Source organism: Anabas testudineus, chromosome 22 (genome assembly GCF_900324465.2).
Source record: "Anabas testudineus chromosome 22, fAnaTes1.2, whole genome shotgun sequence".
NCBI lineage: Eukaryota > Metazoa > Chordata > Actinopteri > Anabantiformes > Anabantidae > Anabas > Anabas testudineus.
This window is the reverse complement of record NC_046630.1, coordinates 16,889,508-16,910,729: the sequence shown is the minus strand read 5'-3', so window position 1 is coordinate 16,910,729 and position 21,222 is coordinate 16,889,508. Positions and strand designations below refer to the sequence as shown.

Here is a 21,222-nt window from a genome sequence, read left to right as displayed (position 1 = left end):
TTGGCTTTGCTCAAAAATACTGTAAATTGCCACAAATAAAGCCATGCATTGTTTGAAACTTCATTTTTAATTTGTAAATACTCAAATAGTTTGTCAATTCAGCAAAACAATACTTACTACCTAAAGTGTATAATTATCAAAATCTTGATCAAATATAACAATTTGTTGTTGTTATTCTATATTTCTATTAAAAAAAACAAAAAAAAAACATAAAAGACAAAAAACAGCATCTCTGGTGCGCAGCTGAGCCCCAAGTCTGCTGATTCCTACAGACGACTTAATGACAAATATACTTAAGCCTTTAATGTTTAATAAGAGTCTCAAAACAGTCATGCTTTTTTTAGCCAACTTTACTCAGGCAGGAGTAAATAGTGCACTTGGTGAAGTCTATTCACTGCTGTGGACTGTAGTATTTACAGATGCAAGGCTGTGCATGTGGGCCTGCCCCAAAATAAAGTGTGTGTGTGTGTGTGTGTGTGTGTGTGTATGTGTGTGTGTGTGTGTGTTCATGCTAATAAAATGCAACAGTTTGGCTCATTTATGTGCGTTTAATGGTTTTTGGACGACAATCGAGCTGTTTGGCAGAAAGGATTACGCACAGCACTTGTCACATTTATTGTTTTTTTGTTTTTCATGGTATTAATGACAGAAAGAAGTTTATAGGAGATCTTTATTCTTTAACTAATGGAACCAGGCACTATCTGATAAAAGTGAAGTACAAATCTGATAACTGACTTTTAAATACTAAAACCCATCAGATGCTAATACCCGTTACAGATCTTTAACGTAAGGCTGTTATGGCCTAATTTGACTGGCTCAGTCTTAGCGACACCTACATGCGCTCATCCATGCCAAACTTCCTTTAAGCGAGCCACTGAATCTCTCTTTGCTGCTGGTTGTACCCTGCTCTGGTGAACCGATGAATCTATAGGAAAAAAGCAGCCATTATTAGATGATATTAACCTTAAATGTATTCATTTAGACATTTCTCACACATTTTACACTTGAATATTTCTCCTCATCACAGAAACTTTTCATGACTCAACTCCATCATGACCCCATCTTGTAGACACATGTCGATAGCAGCTTAGCCTTCTCTTTGACCTGATATTAAGGGGACATCCAGGAGGGAGGGATGATGGAGGGAAGCGATGGAGGCTGCTGACAGTCTCATTAATCAGATGCCAGGACAGTGAGGTGCTGGCCTTGGCTCCAACATGAGACACGACAGCTCAGACACTGACTTGTTGCTCGTGCTGTAGCAAGGTGCTACGGTTTGCCCCCCAACCCTGAACCACAGCTTTCCTTTAAAGGTCAGGCTGAAATCAACCAGCACCACCTGTTGACTCTGTTGACGGTGTTTATTTGTTTCACTTAGTGTGCCTCCTGCTTTATTACCTGCACAAGTTCGTTTTGGCTGGTGTTCATTTTCCCACCGTGTATCACTCTCCAGCTGCCTCTTTTCACTTTAGTTTTCCAGTCAGTCCATCTGTCTTTTTGCCTGCTTCCTGCACATTTTATCAAGGAGTGTTGTACAATGACATGCTATTTATACAGAAAGTGTGTTTAATTTTTCAATAAAGATAACTGCACAAAAACTAGCAAGTTGACTGTTTTTATTTAGACTTTTTGTGGACTTCTCTGTTTTATAGTTAATACTGTATATTTCAGTGGGCTGTTGGTTGGATACAAGCAACTTGAAGACATCCCCCTTGGACTGCAAGCCATACAAATCCCATAGATTCAATAAACATATTAATTCATTACAGGTCTGGGCCACAAGCTGGTACAGAAGACTATGACCTTCATCTCATCCGTTTGTCTTTGTGATGACTGCACTCAAGAACGTACATTCTCCCTTGGCAACCTTATCTACCCACAATAGCCTGAGTCAGTGCCAGTGGCCACATCATACTCTGCCATTGCATTCTCTCTATAACAAATGACAGTCCACGGTGCTTTAACTTTGACTTATGGTGTTGCGTCTTACTAAGATGGAATACTGTTTTGGTTTGTTGAAGGTAAAGTTTGAATGAGACAGATCATTGTGCGTGTTGAGATAGCTATACGACGGCTGATTGATGTCAGCTTTGTTTTCATCTGTCTGTCTGTTTCTCTCAGTTCAGTCGCTCACATCTTACTGACAGTTAGACACGGGAGAAGCTTTACACATGTTCTGATACACAATAGAGAGCCCCGTGTATTCTTATTCAGTCTGCTGCACTGAGCATTAACAATGTTTCAACATGAGACTTATACTACAGAGACTCTGCTTGGTAGAAATCTAATATAGCCTATAAATCACCCACCTTGAGATGGCATTAATTACTTATGTTGTCAGATATAATAGAGGAAATTGCAAACACAACGTGTTAGATCATGTTGAGGCCAGACTTTTTATGAACCTGGTTTGTTCAGAGGATCAGACTCATTATCAAAAAGAAATTAGCAAACAATGTTTTGTTGCAGTTTTGTAATGTAAATGTGTTTTTTTTAGAATAATGATTTAAACATATATGTTAGAATATTAGACAGGCTAAATGTCGGGATCTAAAGTGTATTTTCCTATATATCATATGACATGTTTGCCCTGTGTCTCTAGCTTTTACCTTGTGTAGGAGGGACAGGTGCCTCACAGCTGGGTGATAGAGAACAGCTGGGACATGGCGCCCTCCTGTGGCCTGCGCAGCAATCACAACCTGCGCTAAGTCCCGCCCCTGAGCAGCTTTCCAACCAATCACCACTCTGCTTTTTTATTAAAGAGTTATCTATGTCCTGAATTATGTTTATCAGGTAGCACCACCCGCAATAAAGTTCACCAACTAAATAATGTTTCGTCCACGGGTAGAAAATGTTAATGTTGGCTCGTTGACACTGTTTGGAGAGAATCGAGATGTGTTCGCCATTTGTCAGCTGAGAAATACCTGAGAGTCTCAGTTCAGGACAGTAATATGTCGAGTGTGGTTGCCTCGGGTGAGTAGTAAGCTAAATCAGTGCCACACTTCACAGACTGCTAATTAGCTTTATGAATATCACAAACCTAGGCATATTTTGGATAAATTAACTATTGCAGCACGTAAAAATAACGTATTTACCAAGGCATTCACACTGTGTAACTGAAAGTCGTCTTAATGTTAGTTTTTATGTGTAAATTAACGTTAAGTGGTGTTAACGATATTGAAAAACGGGCACTAACGCTAACTTTGAGGACTTAGCTAGCTTTCAGTCACCAACTGTTTCGTCTAGTTTTACTAAACACGGATTAGTTTCTAGAGTCGGTTATTTAATGTTTAAAGAAACGTAGATAAGCAGTCGGTCGCGGTTTGTTGTGGTGTGTGTACCATGGTGACACAGGAGGAGGCTCCGCTCTCTCTAGTTTTGCTGTTTTCTAGGAAACGGACCTCTGTTGAAGTCTGTCCGTGAAAATCCTGCCTGCTGCACCGACTCATATGGAAAACACGGTAAGTTTGCATTTGAGTGCAGTCCAAACAACAGTGTTGGTGTTCACACTACTTGGGTTTTTCCTGTTTGCATTAAGTTAAAGCAGTGATAATGTTGTTTGTGCTCTGTGTGATCGTCACTTTGTTAACTCAACACATGTTGGTTGTCGACATGTTAACGTTAGATCAGACTTTAATGAGTTTTTCTTGAGTTTGCATCTCTGGAGCTTCTTGTTGCCAAGTTGGACTGTAACTCTAAATGCCTGCAGCATTTTTTAGAAAGTCTGTAGTTGCTGTATCTTCCCCTCTAATCCTGACTTTGCCTGAAATCAGGAGACTGTTGGCTTCAGTGTGAGAGACTATTGTCTCCTCACTTTGCTCTCTGGTCAAAGGAAAAATGTTTTCATATGGACTGTGCAGGAAACAGATTTGTTTTTTGTTTTTTTGGCACAGCAGCTGAAAAAATCCACTTCAGCTTGGTGCACAGATTTTTTGTTTCTGCTACAGGGGAGTGTGTGAGGTAGGACATACAGTACATATCTTTTAATTTCCAATACTGTTGCATGATTCTGGGTCCAGTTTCAGTCACGTAAATGAGGTACACCTCGATTATTATTAAGATTTGATACTGGTAGATTTTAGATCTTCCCTGAAATCCTTCAGGAAGTACTCCTAGGAGAGCACCTAATGAGATATTGTAATGAAAATATCACATATACCTTTCCAATATGGTTTCTTAACTGTGGGCATGATTACAAAAAGAGGATCATGGTTGCCAAGAGCAGTTTTTCTGTGGCAGATTGTCCTCAAAGATACTATAACTTATTGAGTAAATGGTCATGAATGAACTGGATGTTGCTGCTAAAAAAGCACATTGCAATAAAAGTGAGAATGAAAAACACAAGGAAGCTGTTGGAACGTTTTAGAAAATGAGCTGATGAATGTTGTAACTGAGCACAAAGTTTAACCATTAGTTATCTTCTTTTAAATATTTTAAATCAAAAAACACATTTGTACAATCAATATAATTAATTGATTTATCACAATTGTTGATTAATCCTCTTTTCATTGAGTAATTGTTTTATCTACTTCAGACTTTAGCAGTGTTTTATATAATTGTACTGCTTTATTTAATCATGCTCCCCATCAGTCAATGTATTGTGTGTCCTCAGCTCCTCCTGTGCCTCCTAAGGAGATTAACTGTCATATCTTAGTCACTAGGCCATCCTAAAGAGCTCGCTGTAACTCTGCCAGCCTCTGGGGCAGCTCCAGCTACACTTGTGTTCACTGTTCAAAATTCAGTCAGTGTCACCTTGTGAAATTTCATGTGGTGTCCCTGACGGGCAGGCTGACGGGATCTGTGACAGCTTTGGTGGGACTGGGAGTAACAGCAGAGGTTGTCAGAAATTCTCCCTCCTCCCCTGTCTTCTTTGCTCTGTTCTCTCTCGTATTTTGTCATCCCTTTGCACTTCTGATTTCTCTTGTCTTCTGTTCCTACCTCTCCATCTGTGCATCCTCCTGCATGCAGTATTTGCTTGTCTCACAGTCAGGTGATTACAACCCTGCAGTCTGTCTGTGAGGAGCTGGGCTAACCTCTTGTCCTGGATGTTTACTGACGATCATTGTTTATAATCTGTGAAGCCCCCTGTAAAGGGTTTAGGGCAGCTTAATTCCCCCCATCTGACGGTTGAGATAAATCCCTAGTTCCCCCTAGGAATGAACAGGGACTATGAACAACAGGTGAGTTGTTTCTTCACTAGCAAACCAAGTTTATGAATTGGGAAATGCCTCTGGTTTACTCAAATTAAGGTTAATGTGTTCTGAATAAAGAAATTCTTGTGTTAACAGAGTGAAAAAAGCAAGTGAAGATTTTTTTTTTTTCTACTTTGAACTTATTGTTTTTCTGAACGTGCCTCTCAAGTGATGCATCATGCGCTCTCATTCCTTGTGGTCTGTTTTAAAAGCATGGTAAGTTTGCCATGTCAGGCACTGTGGAGACTCACTGCTGATTTGTGTATAAAAAGGTTGTAGAGTGGGCACGATGTGAGTCTGTTAGTCCTTCATACTGAGTCTCATGTTTGTTTCTTACACAGTCAAAACAAGTGTCTGTGGTTGCGTGTTGTGTGTCTGGATTTCCGAGTTAAAAACATACCCTCCTGATGCTTGTGTGTGAGGTTTGTGTGTCAGACAAGAGACACTGTAAGAAGCACTAGGCTAATAATCCTCTTGTGGTAATCTGGGAAATTGTTGAAGAAGCAAAGACGCATGGTGACCACTTTTCATAATGAGATTCTGAGCACTGTTCATTATGCGTTGTATTTTACATTATGTTTTTTCTTTATGCTTTTGTCCTAACATTAAACTGACAGCAGCTTTCTCTGTGATCCTTGTTTAGGTCTTTGACCTTACACGTGGTTCTTATTTTACCTTCTGGCTGCTGATATTGCTAAGAATTACACTTTATCTAACAGTGGTGCTGGGGCCTGTTCAAATTCCTATATCTAAGTCTAAATTTAGGAGCATTTGGTTACATGGTTTTTAGATTGTATAAGCTGGTAAAAATTAATTGAAAACATTAATTCAAAAACATTTTACAAAATTCTCTCTGTAAAATTGCCAGCATAGCTGTACTACAGTACAACTATGAAGACTTGTCAGAGTTGTTTTATCTCAAACATTGAAAGCGCGTCTTGTGTTGTGAAGTTGCCATAGTGAGTGTTCCAGCTCGAGGCAAATACTTGGGGGACTTGCTGTGACATTGGGAGCTAGTAGCCTAAACCAAGCTCTGTTACATGTGCAATATGCTTTGTCTGTAATAAGACCTTTATAAAGTGAAGATGGGTTTTATCACATTGTTACATTTGTGTTGGTAAATACTGGATGGTGCGTCCTGGTTGGACTGGATTTGAGTGAGGGGGCAGTGAAATGTTTGTTGTGTAGCCTAAGTCGATGTCACCTTGGAAACAAGTCTTTAAGTGCTGCACCTCACACAAGATGTCAGCCACAGCCAAGTGCACGACGAATGGAATAACCCTACTGAACATACATGGGAAACATCCCAAATTAAAAAGTTTAAATGAAACAGACAGTAAACATATGATTGTTTGTAGCAGTGTAACTCGTTAATGATCTGCCACAGAATTATCACCTTTTAATTACTAATTTAACCACACAAATAAAACAACCTCAAGTAACAGTGCTAAGTTTAAACCTTCTGAAAGCAGTTTGTGTTGAATGTACAGCACTGACTCAGTACAGGAGCACACAGTCCATCTAATCCACCTCCACAGCGCTGTCTCGACCCCTGCAAATTAATTTGTGAAAATCACAATTGTTTATGTATTTGAAAGACACACATTTACAGATTGATGAAAAGAGAGCAGTGCCTGAAAATAAATTTAAAAAATCATTTATTCGTCAAACTATCAGGACATTTCTAGAAGCTTGTGATGGAGGGTAAGAGCTTAATGAAAGCTACTGTAGCCAAAACAGCTTCTAAAAAGCCATTCATTCTTAAAATACCAACGTGATAAACTGTGATAAACAAGTTAATTTTGGTTTTAATCACTGAAAAATGGCAAAGTTGATATTTTGTGATTTGATTGCGGAGAAAGGCATTCACCTTTCTATTTGAGATGATTTTCTTTCTCAGTTAAAGCATTTTGTCTTGTTTATTGTCCCCTTACAAATTCACAAAGCAGCGAGTTCTGCTGTTGGATGATGATAAACACAATATTTATGAGAGATACAGTCCCGTGTGCAGAGGGACACACAGTTTAAAACTGATATATGAAGTGTAGATGATTGTTTACAGAGAGGAGAAGCTGTGTGTAAGTCAAAAGACAGAGTGATGATTTCCTCAGCTCTTAAATCACTCCATTACATTTGTTATAGATGAGGTTTCAGTCTGTGATATTAAAGCACGCGTAATGCTAAAGTTACACTTAAAAACAATGTTCGGATAGTCTGTTGCAAATATTTTATTAAGCTCTATGAGTACTCTTCTTGTTTAACAGATTTTCTCTGTCACTTTCGTTCTTTAAATGGTTGTAACTGTTTTGTTTCAGGAACTGCAATCATAAGATCTCCTTTCACAACAAAGGAAAGAAACAGAGAGTCCTCCTTAGCTGTACGTCTGGACTGTCACCAGCTTACTGACATGAACCACAGTCTATAAATGTCTATAGCCATGGCTTTGAAAGTGGACCTCACTGCAGAGCCAGACGAGCAAGAAACAATGCAGAAAGTTCCAGTGCCTGGCTGAAAGGTGAATGGAGACAAGAAAAAACACCACAGCAGGGGTTCTGGTCTGGACCCCTGCCCCAGCCCGCACTTCACCCACCAGCTCTGTGATATCTGAGGATGTGTGGGAGGATGAGGATGGAGTTCAGGCAGAGAAAGATGATGACTTTGTTAGCCAGATGGATGAAAATGGCATCATTGGACTATCTGGAGAACTGGAGAATGTGGAGTTGGGGGGGACTTGTGGGGATGCAGAAGGTAACCAAGGCTGGTATCCTACACTTCTTAACCCGGAACAGGTGGATTGTAGTAGGCATAAGACAGATACACTACCTGAGGAGCTGGGCAACAGCCTGAGTGATCAACTGTCAGATACTGAATTTCCAGGGGAGGATGGAGAAAGTCCTATCACCATGTAAGATCTTACATTGTCTTTGTCCTTGACTGAAGTCCTTGTTAGTACTAATTCCCTCTGCTAATGCACTTTCTCCATGTCTTTTTTGGCAGATAATGACATGATGGGCAGCTTAAAAGCATGGACGGAGGATGAAGCTGTAAAGAGAAGGGAACAGCATGATGTAGAGCACCTAGCTGAGAGGGGTGAATACCTGGATGTGAAAGAGGAGGTGAAACGTGGAGAAAGAAAAGGGAAGAGCAGTGATGGCAAAAGAAAGGAAAATGAACACAAAAGCACAACAGCAAAGCTCTGCACTAAAAATGGCTTAGCTGAGAGCTACAGTAACAAAAGAGAGAATAAAAAGATCAGATCAACACACTCGTGTGGCCCTCACACACCAGCTAAAGTCTCCAGCCATCACTGCCCAGAATCCCAGTCTGCCACAGGTGACACAACTCCCACCTTTCCCCACCTTCTCCACTTCACTGAGGAGGAAATAGCTGCTGCTCCAGGAATTGATGCTGAATGCTTTCCAGAGATGGGCTTCACAGAAAGTCTTCCAGATTCATATAACAGCCAAATAAGCCTTAAGTCCAGTCCTTGTTGCTCAAGACAACCTGAAATAGAGGAGCAGAAGGGAAATCAAGCAGCAGCCAACTTTCCTAAACAAGTAATGGCAAGGACACGTTCCTTAAAATCCAGGCAAAGTCCTGACAGAGAGTCAAGGACACACTCAGTCAGACCCAGGACAAAGGCAGCTGAAGTGAATGAATCCAGGTGAGGGACTTTTTCTTTACCACTTATTTTGATCTTTTCTTATGTTGTAGCTTGGCAGCTTGCAACCAGCCTAGAGATATTTTTTCCACAAAAAGCAAGTGAAGTGAATTGTTTTTGTTGCTGTTGTTTTATTTCAGGAAAGGGCTTCTGAGTTACCACACACCAGACTTCTCCAAGGTGGAGCCCAGAGTCCGTTTCCCCAAAAGTGGTTACACGCCCCCCAAGAGCAGACTCTCTTTAAATAAGGAACTCCTCTCCCCTGCTACCCCTATAGTATTTAAATCTCCTGCTGACATTGTGAAAGAAGTTCTTCTAGAAGCCACTGATGGACTGTCTACACCGTCAGCCTGTAACAGACCACCAACCAGTGCCCCCAGCTCCACAGTGCCTCAGGATTTCAGATGCCGTCAGCAGGCCACCATGCTGCTCGAACAGTTACAGGTACTGTTAGAGACTGAGCATTAGAAAAAGCTGATTATAGAGTTAGTTTAATTAAGAATATAAATTCAAAAGATGATAAATGTTTCACACGATGTGACAATAGGCATAACATAAGCAATTTAAACATTTAGCATTAAATTCTTCAATTGGAACAAGAACACTGCACTGTCTTTTATCATTCCCAAAAGCAGCGGTACACCAGCTGTCCCACTTTACATCCTCCCTGTTCCTATACCAATGCTAAAGTCAAACAAAAAACCATGTATTGAGCAGGAAAGGCAAATAAAAGTGAAATTAAATGTATGAATGAGTCTTTTTATGTGATGTAAATGAGTGTTATACTTGTACCATTAAGCAAAAAGTAGATCAGACCTTCTTGATTCTTGTACCTTTGATAGAAATGTTGAACTTGAGTGTGAAATGTTTTTATGTTGTAGAGAGAGACTCTTTTTTTTATATCATGCTTATATATGTAGCCCTGCCCATATGTATTTTTAATTTTTCTGTTCTCATGGTTAACTGGTAATCAGTCTGCTGTACAAAGACAATTACAAATCTTAGACTTGTGGGATTTTGACTGTCACTTAGAAGTAAAAATAAGATCTGCAGGTCATTGATCTTCATATAGCACATTTCATTTTTTTTTACAATAATAATAATAAAAATAAAGCAATAATAATGAATTAGTCTTTCAGTGTTAATAAACTTTAGTCTTGCACTCCTTTTTGATTTTTCTTTCTTTCCTTACATTGCTCATTTCATGTCTCTCTCTTCATGCTGCAGGAAGACTACAACAGACTGCTGACTAAGTACGCTGAGGCTGAGAACACCATTGATCGTCTGCGTCTAGAAGCAAAGGTAGTTAATCTAGAGATCAGGCTAAAATTGATCACTATTCATAATGTGCAATAGTGCGGGTTAAAAAAAAATTACATAGTATTGGTGCCATACAGATTTATTTTTGGTTTCAAACACGAAAAAGTGGAAGCTCTTCTGTGCATTAGTGTATGAGAAAAACAGTCACTCAGGTTGCCTGTGTAAAATCTGCACAGAAAACCTGATAGTGTCTTTTCAGGGCCAGAATAAAATCCAGGAGGGCGCAGGATGTTTGAGAACAAAAAGAAAATCAGGAACAAATGTTTAACAACAGTTATCTCTGCGAGGACTCTTTTGTATCCAAACTCTGTCAAACAACCTTTTTCTTTGTTTGTGTACAGTAGATGTGGCTCAAAAATGTTCTCTGCATGTTATGTGTAATGTTAAGATGCCTTCACTGAGCACCGGATTACTTGATGATATAAATTATAATAATGATGAAAGATAAAAGGAGCATAATGAAAATAAAACTGATAAAAACTGGTAAAAACTGAATGTAAAGAAGACTCAAGTTCAGCATGCAGTAAAATATAGCCACATAAGCTAATTATTTTATTTATTTAATATTTTTATTTAGACATACATTTATATTTAAATATTACTGCTTGTATTCCTAAACTTTATTTTCCCAGGAGAGAGGTCTAGCGAACCAACAGTCCAGGCCCAGACAGCATCAGCTGATCACAGGCAGAGCAGTATGTCAGGATGAAAGATTACAAGTCTCTAAAAAGTAGGATAAGAAATAAATGAAGGAGGAGGAGAGTCAAGAGGAGTGTTTAAATGCTCCTCTAAAGAATTATTGGCCCATTTCTGTTGGAGCAGACGTGCTCCACAATCAGCACCAATTAAAATCAGCTTACTGAGCTCTCCTCTCCTCCACCTCCTTCACCATTATAACACTGAAGCACCATCTGTCTCCCACTCCATCTGCACATAGAACATCACACATGCGGGGTAAGAGGAGTGGCTCACTGTGGCTTATTTGTTTTTTATGCTGCACCAGCCCTGAAAAATCTGTTCAAACCATACGAAACGCAGCAGCACTGTTACTCTTCACTGCCTGAGATACGTACAGTTCAGTGCTGCTTCATTTTAGGCTTCAATAAAGGTCTACCATTCTACAAATTTACTTGACACAGAAACTGCAGTTTCTTGAAAACTTATTTGATGACTCAGTAAAATACTTTATCTTTTATCCTTTAAATAGTTTTTTGTGCCTCAGTATGCATGTAGTGTAACAGAAGTAATGGTGGAAAAATGTATGATTTTAGTTGAGTTAATTCCATCCTTCTGACTAGTTTTTTTTTTCTCTTGCCTCGTAACTGTAAATTGGAAACAAGCTGAAAATGGTAGCAGGGAAAAACACAAAAGTGGCTCACTGGGTGAATTACAGCTCAAGAGTTTTTTTTATTCGTGTGTGTCTGTGTGGCATTTCAGCTCTTTATCACACATTCACATTGATTTAGTTTTTTGCATTGTACAAATAGAACATATTTGACTTTAGGACACTAGATGGGGATGTCAGTCTTCCCTGCTCTGGGTGTAGGTTGCAATGAATAACTTGTCTTGGGGAAAATTCAAAGTGCTCTTTTTATTGACCATGTAATTAATTATACAAACTACATCTGGTCACTTTTATGTTAAGTTCATCAAGTTATTAAGTGGTGTAATGTGCATTTTGGTAACCTTCTCACATTTTCACCAGGTGAACCTGTACTCAGACCTTCCAAAGCCAAGACACTCCAAACATTCAGGTCCAAGCCACGATGCTTCAAAGTTTATGACACTGGATTTTTCTCAGGCTCAAAGAGCAGACATCAAGTCAACTTCTCATCCAAATGGACACAGCTCTCATCAGAGTACATTCATCCTGTTTAATGTCTACCAATGTTTTATATACTGTAAATTCCATTTTGAAAATAAGTTAATTAGTTTTCGCTCAGCTGCCCTGATGTGTTAATGCAAACCTAAACATCACTTAAAATGATCTTCATACAAAGAAATTACTTAGCTGTGATTTCTTCTCACCTGTGTTGTCCAATGTTTCAGGCTTTCAGGGAGAAAAGCTGGACAAAATACTCTACAATCAAGCTGACAAGTTTCTCCAGCAGGTACACGAGTTAATACTAATACTAATACTAGGATGAAAATCCTTAAAAGATTTCTTAATCATGTGATTGAGAAGCATAATCAGACGTAGTTTTGGTATCTTTCATTCAGCTGCACACTTATCAGGATATCCTAAAGAGAGAGAAACCCAAACCCTCTGAACAAATGAAGGTAAGACCAAGCATAACCATGGTCATCGTTACTTGAAATAGCCTGTCATCTCCAAACTAATGAACTAATACTGTCCTTCAGGGTCTCTCACAGCTTGCTGAGGGCCTTGATTCTTTAGAAAGGGGCTACTTGTTAGCTAGAGATGAACACAAACGCTTGCAGCGGCAGCAGCAAGGGACAAAAATCAGCCACTTTGACCCTGAACGGTGAGAGTGAAACTCTTTGCTAGCATAAATACCCCATTTTTCTATATTGATGTATTTCCACCTATTTTTATTAAGTTTTTATTGTGTTTGTCTACATATTTGTGTACCTATGTGTCTATCAGAGAGCTTGAGGGGCTGATTTACCAGTGTGGACTGCAACTGGATGAAGTGAAAGAGCAGATGGAAGAGATGCAACAGGAGCAGCCCACGTGTGAGGCTCTTCCATCTCCACCTCCTCGACCCACTTTGTCATCCGCCCCCTCTGAGGGGGGAGAAATTCTGACTCACCCACAGGTACCACCACTATGTCTTCATTACTTCATCAGTAATGTTGACATAGCTCCATATTAGAACATTTTAATTAATTAGTCTAAATGCATGTCTTTGGTTGACATTGGGAGGTGGACAATAATAATAGCGATCTGTAAAATCCTTCACTGTAATAATGGTGTTACAGTAAAATGTGCTGCGCATTATCATTTCACATAATTTGAATTTCAGTGGTTCTTTAAGAATACGCTCAAGTTACAAGGTAACAGTGCACATTCACAGCTACACTTCCTGTAACTCCTCCCAGACCCCACCTTTGCCTTTGCCGGTTGATCACGGGGGACTGGTGGAGGTTGAGGTGAGCTCAGCCAGTGAAGAGAGCGATGGAAAGGAGGCAGAGGATGAAGAAACACATAAGTCTTTCTACCTCAAACCCCTGACTGGCAAACACAGAAATGTTGAACAAGACTCTGCCCCGATAATAGATCAGTGAGTGCTCACGTAGTGTTTTTAAATGGTTCATTTTTTTACTAAAGTCCCCACTTGAAACATGTAAAGAGTAACTACTGTCTCTAATCATTTGTGTTTTAATTCAGGATTGTTTAAGACATTTTCTTACTTCAAAAAATGCTTTCAATTATTTTGCCTAATGTGAAAGTAGATTAAGAAAATAAGCAATTGGGCTGCAGCCTGCTCTGTCGTTATTTCACTGTCAATGTATTTCCTTCATCTTTTTAGCTACCAAAGCTTCAAAGAACTTCCTAAAATGTTTGACCATATCCTGAAGGAACAAAGTCTCTGCTCTACTGCTCTGAGAACCAACATGCCAGGGAATGCGGGGCAAGAGAAACATGGTCAAAGAACTGGAAACATGGAAGTTCACAAAAGTGTTCCACAGAGGTTGGTCTCCAGAGACGCAGACAAAATTGGCTGCAGCTACATCTGCTGCACAGCCATGTTCATTGTTGTGGAGGACATCTCTTTTTACTTAAACAGTAGAACACTGATATTGTAGCCACCTGCTTTCATAAAATGAGAAATGTAGTTTTTGCAGACAACACACATTCCTGCAGTTACTTTTGAGGGAAAGCTAATTTGAGTAGCTCCACTAGACTTAATGTCTGCACTTCTCTGTTGACAGGAAAGTCAAATCAGACCATCAGGATGCCCCTCCTCTTCACACCAGCAAACAGGAGACCAGTAGGTTTGGTCCTGCTTCACACAAGACTCCCACCCAGTCCATCAGGCTGCCTGCTCATCCTCCTAATGACTGCAGGAGGTTAGCAGTGGGCAAGTCCTACAGTAGCAGCTTGAGCAGTCTGGGAGAGATTACTGTATCAGAGAGGACAAACTCTAAACTCCGAACTGGAAGCAGGAGGGTGGTTTCTCAGGTCAGTTTGCAGTGTAACCTGTGTGGGTGACCCCACCCACAAACATAAAACAGTCTGTTTAACTCCAGGCATTTATAAGACTCTATCCTAATATTTCACCTCTGATGTTTCTGCATTAGTTGATCAGGGTATTGCAAGCTTTCAGGAATACTGAAACATTTTATTTTATATTTTATATAAAAAATATATTAGATTTAATTTTATTCTATAATAATATTTATTATTTATTATAATATGTATTTAATTTTATTCTATAATAATAAAACCTGAATGTTCTGATTACATTCAACAGATTTTAAAAATAGCCATTATCATTAAGCCCAACATGGTCTTTGATTCACATTTTGAGCTAACAGATGTTTGACATGATTTGAATATTAACCTAATAATGTTGATTCTGCCTTTAGTTATGTACAAAAACATAAAAACTACAAAATACAGTTACCAGTGATATGCAGTACATGAATGCTTTTATATTTTAGTGGAAAAGTTGATCACTGTATGTAAATAATAACACCAAAAAATTTTTATAGCGGCTGCAAATGAAAAGGCGGTAGAGGGGTCATCTAAACACTAGATGGCAACACTGCATCTGTGAAACTATTTTTGCATTAGAAAATGCAGTGCCTGTTCTACGAAAACTGCAGTGGGTGTATGTGTATACATTGTGTGTACCCTTGTTGTTGAATGTGTTTCTGTTAACTAGGATGGCATCATCTCCCCAGAGACAGACAGCGGGTTTGTCGGCTCAGAGAGCAGCCATCTGACTCCTGCGGCAGCTCAGAGTCCTCTCCACCAGGGGGCCCCCGAGAGGTGAGGCAGTGTTTTCCACTTCCACACATTTAATGCATCATAAATTTTACCTTATGTGCCAACCCCCATCCATGTTGAACACACCACACACTGACGTCTGACCTTACTGCAGTAAATAATTTTATCATCAGTTTCTTTAAAGCAGTTAATGTCAGTATTGTGATCCAGTTTTGTAAGTTTGAATATTCTTTCATGGTCCAGGAGTGTTGCGGTCCACCAGGAGGGAAGGACAGAGAAACCTCAAGCAGTGTCCACATCATCTGCTTCACCATCACATAGTCACATGAACATGGAGCTCAGAGGAACCTCCCACTTCATCCCTGACCAACTGAGAAAGAGCAGACAGGGGCAGAGGAGACGCACTTTGTCCTGCTCTCCACAACACTGGGCCAGTCAGACAGAACAAACCAGGGCTGACAGTGGAACCAGTGGCTTTGGACTGGAGAGTGACAGCAGTGAGTTTCCAAGTTCTGAGATTGTTTTTAAACGTTTGAAATCAACAGTACAGCCTGTTAGTTTCTTATTGTTATTATTATTGCTCACTATCTCTTTCAGTGTAAATTTAACCTCCTCTTGTCTCTGCAGCTCACTCTGTGTCAGAAGACGGACAGAGCGACCAATATGCCAGATGTACTAATTCCATCCACAGCTCCCACCCATGCTCCTCCCCCACTGTGCAGCATCACCATGGCGATTCTCTCAGAGGGCTGGGCTCCAGTCAGGTGGCGAGTCGCAAGTGAGTGTGTCTGCCATGGTAGTACTAGTGCAAACAAGGCCAGGTTGTTCTGGATAGGACTTGAAGTGAACAAGCCATGTTAGAACAAAATCTCTCTCTGTTGACCTTTGGTATGAATCACATGTAAAATGAGCAGAAAATCCTTTTTGATTTGTTAACCCTTGGAAGATTAACTCAAAATATTAACTTTGACCATTCTGAATGTTTCTGTCACATTCTTTTATGTTCATTACAGAATTGGCTGCTATTGAATATGGTTGCATTTTAGGAGGTACTCTGTATTGTTCCCTGCATGGTGTGGTGATGCATGACTTTTCAAAAAGTGTGTGTGTGTGTGTGTTTGCACTCACACTTGCATAGATACTTAATTCACATGGAAATTTGGTTGTTTTCACAGTGGAATACTTAACATCATATGTCCTGGATTGTTTTTTACCTTAAACACGTGCGGTGATTGAAAACCAAAACGTATGCACTATTTGTAAAAATGATAAATAGATCGTTTCATGTGATTTTGAAGAATAATCTTTCAGTGTTTGTTTTTTTAGTGACGCAATCCAGTCGCTACAGGCTGAGGTGACCACACTGAAGGAGAGACTAGAAAGTTGTCTGAGAAATAAGAGGCCTCTCAGCTCTGTGAGAACTGCTCCTTCACCTCAGGACAAGTATAGTCCCTGCTACACCTCTACACCTCACGTCAGGTTGGTTTTTGATCTTGTAGGTGCAACCAGTTTTGTACACACACAAGTACACTTCAGAGTGAAGCAACACATGTTACAGCTTTAAGATGGCAGCCTGCAGAGTAAAACTGTACCCTCCAGTGTTGGTTATCTTCTTTTTAATGCTGGTTTGTACTTCATTGTTTAGGTCTGGGGATGGACAAAACGGTGATGTCAAAAGAAAAGAAAGACGGACAGATAATGAAGTTGAGGAGCTGAGACGTACAACCAGGACAAGATCAGCTTCTGCACACAGACAGAAAACACAACCTGATATTTGTACGTTTATCAGAATTGACACTTTACTCTTACCTCAGAACATCTGAAAGATAATATGTAGTAACTTTGGTTTGTATATAGATCATATTAGACACATGTCACACATTCATCCCACAAAAGCATGTGATTTTAAAACTGCCACCATGTTGAACTGTGTTAACAGTGTTATTGTTTTCAGTGACTGGTTCAAAGCTGGAGCCCTCCACACTCCAGCCTCATCCTCAGGTGTCCAGATGTACTCAGACATCGGCTGCAGAAACAGACAACTGCTCTCACACAAATGCTGCCCACAGCAGCAGAACACACCACAGTAAGAAAATGTATCCCTCTACCATAAATATTTGATTTGTTGTGCCTATAAAAAGTCTTAGTCCCCCTTTTTTTTTTTTACAACATTAGGTCACAGTAGATTTTATTTGGCTGAAAATAAATAAAAAATGAAAATAAGTAAATATAAATAAGTATTAACTCCCTTTAAAGGAACTTAACTAAATCATCAGCCAAATGGGTTTAAGTTGCTCGGTTACTTCAATGGAAATCATTTGTGACTCGGTGAAAAAGATAGGAGCATGGCTACGAGAAAATTTCCAAGTCACTGAATATCTCCTAGTGTACAGTTAAATTTGTCATCAGGAAATAGGAGGAATACAGCACATATGTAAACCTGCCAAAATGTATTTGCATAACAATGATAAATGTGACTACTTATGCTTCATCTTTTAATGCTACTTAGCATAAAACTACATGAGACGTTCTTACCAGAAAACCAATTAAGAATATACAGACCTAAATGAAGTAGATTCACTTCATGTGCTTTTAGATAGGTCAGACAGGGTCAGTTGGTTTCAACAGAGAGGCGGTTCACTCCTCTCACTGTCTTGTGTGTGGATGTCCAACCCCGTACAGTAGCTCTAAGCCAGGTTTGTGTGATGTGATCCTGCTCAGACATATTGTTATAGAGCTGTTAATGCTCACTTTTAGAGGTGCATACAATCCTTCACTCCCAGGCCTGCACTGTGTGTGTGGTTGTCAGTCATCCATGACTCATCAAAATCTGAGTTCATTAATCAGTGTCACGACTACAATTCTCTAACTGAGCTTAGCGCATACATTTTTTCAGTCTGCAGTAAATGAAATGAGTTTAATTATCTGAAGTGTTGACCTCTTCCTGACCTACTCTGATTCACAGAGTGTAGCAGAGACTCCACACACACAAGCTGCCAACCAGCTGAGTCCCCTGACAGAGCGGTGAAAAGCAGATTTGTTGCAGCCCCTCCTGCACTTCTGCAGTACATGTGCCCACCACCAGTCCTGTGAGTAGTCTGCTCTTTCAGCACAAAACACCCACACTCTCTACACATATTATAAAGTTCTCATTAGACTGATTTTCATTTATTAAAAAACGGACAACGGCGATATGATGTAAGTGTTTTCATTGTCAGTGCGTCTATGAGACATAATGTTACTGCAACTGAAGAGCAGCTTGTTTGTGCCATCTAGTGAGCTGCTGCTGTTATAGTAGTGACATATGAAGAATGAAAGAAACTAAGTCACAGAGACAGACACTCAAGGAAACACTGAGAACAATGGAATGGAAAACAGTCAGCTGTATATTTAGTAGGGATGTGACTAAAATCACCTTACTTAAAGCAACAGGCCAGTCTGACTGTGTGCATATTTAGAGGTGGTTTGGCAGGCTCTCTGTCTCTCATGCTCTCTCTGTCTCTCATGCTGTCTCTCTCTCTCTCTCCACCTATATGGATGGATGGATAGATGGTGAATGTTTTCATATGGTAGCTGTCAGTCATAATTAACCACATGGCGCACTTCCTCTGGGGGTGTTAAAGCAGAGCACTGAATCAGGTTCATGACACAAAGGTACTGAAACCTGATAATCAGAACACTAATTACATTTTTAATTTTAACATACTGTGATACTAAAATCTAATACCACACAGGTCAAAACATTAAGACCACTTTTCTTCTGTTTAACCATGGTCTCAGATTTACTTCACCCTACAAATACATCATGAAGACCAGCAGATGTCGCCTTTTTTCTGTCAAATGTGTCATAAAAGCATTTTCAACTCAGTTACTTCGTTTTGTTTCACTGCTCCTAAAAAGGTCTGTCACTACTTCACAATGTGGCATGATGGCACCCCAAAAGTTAAATTTCTTTCAAACAGCTTTCAGCATACATATTCTTTCATTTCCTGTTATTTCAAAGACAAATTAATGCATGTGTTGTAGTTGTTTACAGTTTGTAAAACTACTGAAAACACATTAACATTGTTTCTCGTATTGAATTTCACCTTAACTGTCACAACCTTGCTCTCTTTCCAGATTGTACTCACCTCCCATCTACATGTCTCCGAGCAGCAGTACTGGCACATCCTCAGGGGTCAGAGGTCGTGGGGAGGTGAAGGAGAGGAACAGATGCTCCCTGTCGCCTGACAAGCAGCACATCCTGGACAGCTCTCTGAACAGAGCCATCAGAGCAGCTCGACACATGAAACACACTTCTAGACGCATGGCTCACTCTCTGGCTAGTGGACTAGAGTACCAGGACCTTCTGACTCAGTCTTGCTACTACTAGTGTGAAAAAGACTGAGAAACATAATCTTACCAGTCTCTGTTTAGCTCCAGAATGAGGCTGTTGACATCACCTGCAGTCAAACTGAGTGCAGGACCAGAGTGAATAAAAGAAATATAAAATAATCTCTATCATTGGTTTCTGTGTTTGGAGGAAACATTTTCACTCTTTTCTTAGATGGATTTTTTTTAAATGTGAGTCTCAGGTAGCCAAAAAAGAACTTTATTTCTTTAATAGGCAAGATATTTATTTCAAAAGATGTGCTGGCAGACATTGAAATGACTAATTTTACACAGGGATGAGTACTGTAGATCAGTTTCACTGAAAATCTTAGATTATTTTTAAATGACGTAAAGAAATGTTTCTTTATGACAGTCAAGGCAGGTTAATACTTAATTTTTTGTAACTATTTTTTGTATTTTGTAGAAATCTAAACAAGTTCAGTTCAGATTTCAGTGTTATTAGAGGCAGTGTATTAACCTTTGTTTACCGAGACATGTCATGCTGTAAATGCACTTGAACCTCATTGCATTGCACCTGCTGTGATGGAATCTATTTAGGATAGCCACGCTACAAAACACCACGCATTTGTTTTATTTGAATGGTCAATGCTCTCTTACTAAATAGAATGAATTAGATCATGTGCCCTGCAAGCACCTGAGATGCTGGATATCTTGCACATTAGTGTGTTTGAATCACAGTTTTGAAATAAAACTTTTTTATCGCAACTGTGAATGAGTCGGACGTAAAAATATACTCCAAGTAACCGGCTTTACATTTGCAAACAGCCCTGTACTGATGACGACTTTTTATCCTCCAGACTGGTGTGGGTTCTTCTCTACACGCAGATGGACTTTAACACAGAGGAAAACGATTATTTAAACATAACAATTATGCATTAAAACACACCACAGAACAGGTGGATATTTTAGGTACATTTTGTTTGTTATTTTCTAATATTTCTTTTTTATGTTTGTACCATTATTTGTCAAACTGTCTTTTAAATATTTAGATTTTTTTTACTTGTCGCTAAAGAGCCAAATAAAGACTGAAATCAACATTTGTCACCGTATTTATCATTTGTATCATGTTTCTATCATTACTAATAGAAATACTTTTGTACTAAAAAAGAGTTGAGCCTACAGTCTAATGGAAGCCAATTTATTAGACAGCCTTAGTACATATTAGGTACACATGGAAGTATTGTTTGTGCTTCAACACTCGCAAACATACAATCCCAGCAAGTTGAACAGTTTGAGGACAGACTGCTGTTATTTTCTTTTTGTCTGATAAATAATTTGGGAACAAATCAACCGATCTGACAGAGTGAACTCTTTACAACAGCAAATCATAATAGAAAAAAATCAACACAAAGTCAAGCGTTTGCATCACAGAAAACGCATTATAGTGCAATATACAAGTTGTTTGGCCAGGAAAGAGGAAAAGAGAGAGGGGATAAAAACCAAAAGGGAGTTTAAGTATTGCAAAGCCATTCACCACTGAAGGAGGCAACAGACAAAGAAAACAGATTAGTTCTTTTTCCCAGTTGACCACTAACAGCTAAAACATCACAAACACGGCGGCTTCACATTTGCGTTTTTCTTTTTGTTTTGTTTTGTTTTTGTAAAGGAAAAGTTTCACAATTTCACAGTCAGAAATATTACGAGTCAACAGTGAGACGCTAAAACAGCAACATATGGCAAATACACAACACTACTGAGTGATAAGACAGGAGCACAATACTGAAACACAAGTGGCCCTT

The 21,222-nt window shown here is 39.4% G+C and overlaps 1 protein-coding gene across 4 annotated transcripts; it reads left to right on the top strand.

The window, feature by feature from the left end:
• The first annotated feature begins 2,885 nt into the window (after positions 1–2,885).
• On the top strand, positions 2,886–20,426 carry akna (AT-hook transcription factor). Of its 4 annotated transcripts, none has more exons than XM_026340548.2 (23): positions 2,886–2,973; positions 3,377–3,461; positions 7,508–8,097; positions 8,190–8,856; positions 8,994–9,297; positions 10,081–10,155; positions 10,806–10,868; positions 11,879–12,032; positions 12,223–12,284; positions 12,394–12,453; positions 12,535–12,659; positions 12,782–12,953; positions 13,237–13,418; positions 13,668–13,829; positions 14,071–14,320; positions 15,027–15,133; positions 15,335–15,588; positions 15,719–15,869; positions 16,418–16,570; positions 16,737–16,867; positions 17,046–17,177; positions 18,057–18,180; positions 19,211–20,426. In XM_026340548.2, the coding sequence occupies exons 3-23, from the start codon at positions 8,076–8,078 to the stop codon at positions 19,461–19,463; spliced, it is 3,603 nt and encodes a 1,200-aa protein (XP_026196333.1). In that variant the 5' UTR covers positions 2,886–2,973; positions 3,377–3,461; positions 7,508–8,075; the 3' UTR covers positions 19,464–20,426. The 4 variants fall into 4 exon arrangements, with proteins under 4 accessions (XP_026196333.1, XP_026196336.1, XP_026196334.1 ...); XM_026340549.2 differs by having other exon boundaries at positions 2,956–2,973; positions 3,393–3,461; XM_026340550.2 differs by lacking the exons at positions 2,886–2,973; positions 3,377–3,461 and adding an exon at positions 5,053–5,180.
• Positions 20,427–21,222: the final 796 nt, after the last annotated feature.